At 55.2% G+C, this 6,416-nt stretch overlaps 4 protein-coding genes across 4 annotated transcripts; 3 read left to right on the forward strand and 1 right to left on the reverse strand.

The window, feature by feature from the left end:
- Positions 1-914: 914 nt before the first annotated feature.
- Positions 915-1,157, forward strand: COCCADRAFT_112863 (uncharacterized protein; the record flags this gene model as incomplete). Its single annotated transcript, XM_007720524.1, has 1 exon — positions 915-1,157. A coding segment is annotated over one exon (243 nt), but the record flags the coding sequence as incomplete, so codon positions are not given.
- A 4-nt stretch (positions 1,158-1,161) lies between these two features.
- COCCADRAFT_79449 (uncharacterized protein) lies at positions 1,162-4,452 on the forward strand (the record flags this gene model as incomplete). Its single annotated transcript, XM_007720525.1, has 3 exons — positions 1,162-2,742; positions 2,845-2,980; positions 3,035-4,452. Coding segments are annotated over 3 exons (3,135 nt in total), but the record flags the coding sequence as incomplete, so codon positions are not given.
- A 672-nt stretch (positions 4,453-5,124) lies between these two features.
- Positions 5,125-5,745, forward strand: COCCADRAFT_42133 (uncharacterized protein; the record flags this gene model as incomplete). The annotated part of the gene is made up of 1 exon (XM_007720526.1): positions 5,125-5,745. The coding sequence occupies one exon, from the start codon at positions 5,125-5,127 to the stop codon at positions 5,743-5,745; it is 621 nt and encodes a 206-aa protein (XP_007718716.1).
- A 327-nt stretch (positions 5,746-6,072) lies between these two features.
- On the reverse strand, positions 6,073-6,231 carry COCCADRAFT_69677 (uncharacterized protein; the record flags this gene model as incomplete). Its single annotated transcript, XM_007720527.1, has 1 exon — positions 6,073-6,231. A coding segment is annotated over one exon (159 nt), but the record flags the coding sequence as incomplete, so codon positions are not given.
- Positions 6,232-6,416: the final 185 nt, after the last annotated feature.

Raw genomic sequence — 6,416 nt, forward strand, 5'->3', positions numbered from 1 at the left:
GCGATGATGAACCCAGACATTCTTGAAGAACGCATTGGCGTTGACCATGCAATCAAGATGGCTCACGTCAAGCTACACAACGTCAAGGGCAAAGTCTCCGTCTATCCGGTGATAGAGGAGTACTACGAGTCTGCCGACGAAGACTCTGAGGCAGATGAACCAGANGGTGGCGAGTCAGATGCTGAGCAAGGCGACGCAGAATCCCGCACCACCAAAGGCAAGGGCGAGGCCAAGGTGAAGTACAAGTTCGGCAAAGCTGAGCCTTCTGAGTTCCGCAACAACTACACGCACGCAATGGCTGCATACTTCGTGCCTGCGTCAGTCAAGGGCTTGATCACCGCTAAAGAAATCGCGTCAATGGACATGAACATCGCGCCTCTTGTTGTGACCGCTGAGGAGCGTGAAGAGTATACCGAAGACCAGCCTTTCACCACACCCACTGGCAAGCTGTTGGAATTCAAACCCGACTTAAAACCTATGGTTTCGACACTGCCGAAGTCAAAGCGCAGCCGTCAACGCATGAAGAAGCGCGAGGCTAGGCAGGATGCCGTCGTGCACGATCTACTGAAGCTAGAGCACCCTCACCTCAAGACCCTGGCTGATGACCTCCAACAAGCGGAGCAGGAGGCGAAAGGTAGAGGCATCCCGGTGTGGGAGCAAGTCTTGGACACCCCCAAGCTCGTTGGTGGCCGGCCGCGCTCCAAGTCTGTCCCAACCTACCGTGACAAGACTACGCATGAGCTTGACCGCGATGCAGTCACTGCCAACCTCCGCAAGATCGCCGACGAGCACGTCGCGCTCTCGAGACTGCGGCTCGGAGCAAACATGCGTCCCACGGGCGACCAGATCATGGCTCAGCTGCACCACTTCATATCCAAGCGCCCACACTGCCGCGACGAGGACGGTCACTTGCAGGCAAACAAAATTCATCTGTTCCTCGAATGGATGCGTTACACGCACCATTGGATGACCACAGTCAAGGCGATCGAACAAGTCATGTACCGCGAGTTCTTCGGAGTGACTACAGGTATCCTCCCAGTCGAGGCCGCACATTGCCAGATGGAGGCGGCAGACATAGCCCACTGGCAATCTCTCACCGCTCTCCCAACCAAAGGTCGAGAGCAGAAGAAGAAGAAAGGAGACATGACCCCTGCTGAGGTGATGGCCGACCGCCTCGCGCGACTCGAGGCTAAAGCCAACGCGAGGAACCGCGTCGCACCCCTAGAGCGAAACGTCTGCAAGATCTCTGAGGAGCCAGAGGAGTTCGAGCAGAATCAAGATAACCACGTACTCCTCCAGATGGTCGAACAAGCTGAGAACCGATCATTCGCTCGACTAAGGCACACCATCAACTACCTCGACGCCACCGTGCCCAATGAACAGCCCAGTCATAAGGCATACGTTGACCTCACACACGCAAACACCTGCGGCCCTCTCTCACAAGGTCAGCGAGACATCGAATACGTACCCACCCATCGCGTTGTCGACGTCACGGATCCGAAATGGTACCCGTCGCTGGCAAAGATTTTCCGCCAAACAGAATCTGTCGAGGACTACTGGAAAGGCATGCATGCCGGACTGGTGATGTCAGACTACAAGTTGTTCCTTATCACCATCAAGCATAATGAGAAACACTGCACCAGCAACTTGTTTGCACACCGACAAGACGTCCCAGACCTGGTGAAAGACCTGCGCATCGTCACACGCTCATCGCCAATCATCTTCATGCTCGTTCGATCACACAACATCGACGAGCTCATGGAAGGACTCATCAAGCGTTTCCATGACCTCACTCGCAACGACCCAGCCCTTGAGTTCTACAAGTCGATCGACAACCCATCACTGTCCAACACTGGCGTGAGGGAAACGTCGCAACTTCCAAAATTCACCGCACTACCCCAGATGCACTTCAGCACATGGGAAGAACTCCAACATGAAGCTGGTATCGGCGCACTCATCGAACAACGCTTCCAGATGGGGAACCAAGAGTACAACGCGAAGGCCGCCGTGGTCCCAGTGCCAGGATCTTACCACCGCGACGCAAACCTCTACATGGCATACCTCCTGCAAGTGTCAGTGCGACACGACGCAAACAAGCCCCGTCTCATGCCAGGAGACCACGTCACCGTCGACATGAACCCCGACGCGGATACGCAGGCCATCAACGAAGACGTCTGGCGCGGCAGAGTCACAGAACCGACCAAGGCCACTGCCATGGGCATGATCAACGTCATCGTCGAACGACCATCGAAGAATGGCATCATCACAGACAAGATGGAATACAGCGATCTCCCGATGACGCGCATGAAACAGATGAACGCCGAAGACCTCCTGACATGGACGCAGAGGAACTGCAAGATGAACATCGTCATGTACACCAAGAACGATGACAAGGAATGCAAGCGACTGATGGGGAACCTTGCGAGGATGACGCTCTCTGAAGACCAACGGGTGAACTACGCAGAAAAGGCCCGCCGCCTCGACGCAGCACGACTGATGCTGACCTGCACCGACCACGCAAAGGCTAAAGCCACAGCCCTGTACAACGATATCGAAGCCCAGCATCGACAAGTCGCCATCAACTTCGTCACCGCGATGCTCCGCCCACACCAGCGAAAGGAATACACGCGTTGGGTTGAGAATGGCGTGTACAACCGTACCATCTGGCTCACTGGACCATCGGGTTCGGGAAAAACATATCTCGCCATGGCCACTATGCTACCATACCTCGGCAAGGTGGAAGTGCCAGAGGAACTCATCAACATCTCAAGTCATGAACAAGAGTTGCACTTCCAAAAACAAACCGTCACTAAAGCAAAGAAGAAGGCAAAGAAGGAGAAGGAGGACGCCACAAAGCAGTCCGCCGACGCGACGCAGCCTGCCGCTGACAAGAAACAACCCGCCGCTGATGCAGCGTCGGCTGGGAAGGACAAGACTGAAAAGAAGCAGCAAGACCCGAAAATTCAAGAGGCTATTGATCGTTACAAGGAGGCGAGGGACAACATGGCACCTCCCAAAGCGTCACGCAAAACAGTCACGGAGCGAGGTCGAATCACGATTGCAGCCATGCAAAACAAAGCTATCGACTCACAATATGTACTCATGTCAGCTATGGCAAAAACATACTGCCAAAAGATGGGCCAGCCAACCCCTCTGGTATTGCGTCTACACAGCAAGGAAGCCGAACTCAAAGCGGTCGCAGCGATGGCTCACCCAAACTACAACCCAGGCGTGGACGTCTCCCGCGCAGCCATCGACCCGTCAGTCAAAATCACCGACGACTTGCTGAACAGCTTGCTGTCCGACTACCTCTCAGCCTTCCGCGGAGAACATGCAGGTATCGCGGACCGACGTTTCAAGCATATCGAAGGGTCAGCCGCTCGGTACATCCTAGAGCTCGCGCAGTTCCCTACCTTCGACGCCTCACAAGAACTGCTTGACGCCTTCTCAGACCAAGAGCTTGAGGCGTGGGCAAAGGAATTGAAGCCCCTCCTCGACGCTTACTCAGAACTGAGCAATAATAACGGCAAGTCAAATAAGGAGATCAAGAACAAGATCGCCACAGCAGCCAAGACCGGCCTGAATGTCCTCCTTGAATGCGCCGACGTGATCTGCACGACAGTATCCGTCGCAACGCAGGCGTCGTTCAACATGACCCGACGCGCACACGTCATCGCGTTGGAAGAAGCTGGACGTGCCAACGACGCTGAGACTGTTGGCCTTTTCTCTCACTACTGGCACGCAAGCCTACGCCTGATCAGCGGTGCAGTGAACCAACTCCGTCCTGCCGCCTTCGGAGACGAGAAGCAGAACCCGTTCTCTAAGCTCCTCACCGTCTCCACTATCGCGCGTATCCAAGCTACAGGTGGTGCCGTCAGCCAGTTGGAAGCATCATCCCGTTTCCATAATGAAGCCTTGTTCCGACTTTGCGCACACGTTAACGCTATGCCAAACATGACACTGGTACAGAACGCGTTCAACACGGAACTGTCCGAGAAGTACGCCGAGATCAACAAGAAGATCTGGGGCATCAAGACGGACCTGATCTTCCTTAACACCAAGGGCATAGCGACGCAGCGAGACGCCAACCGCTCTACGTACTGCAGGGAGACTGCCACGGTCGCCATCCAAGACGCAATTAACCGCATGGCATACATGGACGGCAAAGACCATGTCATTATCACACCATACAATGCACAGGTGATGATGCTGCGACGCCAGCGAGACCACGCGGTGATGATGGCCCACACGACCCGCAAGAACGAGCTGGCAAATGAACTGCTAGACATCGAGATTGTCACAATCGACTCATTCATGGGCAAGGACCGCGCATCCGTGACGGTCGACACCGTCGGAGCCGTCGGACATCTGTTTGAGTTCGGAAGGACCGTCGTCGCCACCACACGAGCTCGCACCTCATGCCAGTTGGTGGGACCAACCACGGAGTACACCGCCCCTAACTCCAACGTCAAGCAGTCACACCCTTTGACACAAGCTATCCGCCACATGAACAAGCAGAAGTGGGTCAGACTCCTAGAACTCACGGAGATCCGAGGCATGGAACCATACCAGACCGCCATGAAGGCCGCGGGTCTGGGCGAAGAAGGCGAAGCGCAAGCGTACGCCAAGGCATCCACAATTGCCGACGTCCTCTACAAGGAAGCAGACCATGACGCAGTTGACCTCGACATCGTCGCGCGCATGAGAGAGATCAAACCTGACCTGAAAGTCTTTACGGAGTCAAGCATTGTCACGCAGGAGACCAAACAAGCCAATGCTACATGGGGCAATGGACAAGCTGACACCTGGGGCAATGAACAATCCGACGCTACCTCACAGGGTGACGAGCAGGACAACGACAACGCCACTGCATGGGACAACCAGCAGGCCGGCACCGAGTTTGCTGACGAAACCGCACCGTCCCCAAAGATCGCACCGTCTCCCGAGACCTTCTTTCCCCTCGACGACCAGTCAGACCGCGTCTTTCCCCGCAATGTGAATGAGTCCCCACTCCCGTGGCCCGACTCGGTCGGATTCCCTGAGACGCCAAACAATGAGTGGCCCGGGAACGAAGAACTCGATGCCAAAGCGTTCACGAAGGCCCTCGACGACGACGACGAAGACATGCCAGAGGACGCGGACATGTATACCGAGTGGCCGCGCGATACCCCATACCAGACATGCAAGCGCGAGGGACTCCTCACTATGCGAATCGTGGAAGCTCTCGACGCATACAGCAGCGGCACAGAACAGCCCGCCGAAGTCTCCAGCGAAGCATGGGAGGCACTTGACGACCAGGAACGCTTTGCTCTTAACCGTCTGGCACAGTGTGGCAATGTTGGCACGCTGGTCGCCGCCGAAGTCCTGAAAGCCCGAGGCAACTACCTGGCCGCCCTCGAGCACCTGCTGGTGATGTGCGCCGCGCGTGCCGACCCTGGCGAAGGTGAAGGGCTTACATGGGAGGAATACCGTACGCAGACTGAGATGCAGTACAATAAACTGCGCGATGAGTACGAGAATACCTTTACCTATACGCGAAACCCGTATGGCACGTGTGGCACTGCCGGCGACCTAGACACCGCTTACCAAATGATCGGCGAGGACTCTTGCGAGAACAACGACACCGTCGTCGCCGCCGCTAACCAGTCAAAGCCTGGCAAAGACTTCTACGAACAAGATGGCAGCGAGCCAGAGGAGGAGAANGAGGAATCAGACGACGGGCCATGCTACGACTATGACGCATGAGACATGAGGTATGAAAGGCAGAAGCGACGGATTATGGAGTTATGGAGGTTTTTGTATGATAATGGGAGCATCTCGCGGACGAGATTTTTTTCTTTTCTTTTTTTTTTTTTTTTCGCTGGAGAGGGCAGATGTTATGGCGCTGCCGTTGCCAGAGCTCACTTACCCCGTTTGGGTATAGCGCCTTGGCTGGGATTCTGTACTTAGCCTCACCTCCCACAGTTCCGAGATGAACAACTTGTACTATATACTGTTTTGATACCTGTCCCTTTTGGCGGCCGTCCCGGCCCGTGACAGATACTGAGTCTCTTCTGCGTACGCGTCGCTACTATTGTTGCAGGCGTCCAAATCAAAACCTTGTATAATTGTCTGGCCAACAAGATTGAGTGAATGAGGAGCACAGCGGAGACGACGGTGTAAGGCGTTGAATTCAAACTCGCGGGAGAGGCAGTGGATAGCTCGATCGTTAGCGAAAGCGTTGTCGAGTATAAAGCAGCCAAGCTGGGCACCGCTTATATTAAAAGTCCGGAGAGTCGTAGCTACGACTTCTCCAATCCGATCACCAGTATGGGCGCCCGCGAGCTGTGGGAGGGCAATCGGNAGATCCCTGATCGTGCCAGAGGCGTCAGCAAAATGAGCTACAACTCCAAAGAAGCCTCGCTTGCCACCTCTAG

The sequence above is a fragment of the Bipolaris zeicola genome, assembly GCF_000523435.1.
Source record: "Bipolaris zeicola 26-R-13 unplaced genomic scaffold scaffold_505, whole genome shotgun sequence".
Classification (NCBI taxonomy): Eukaryota; Fungi; Ascomycota; class Dothideomycetes; order Pleosporales; family Pleosporaceae; genus Bipolaris; species Bipolaris zeicola.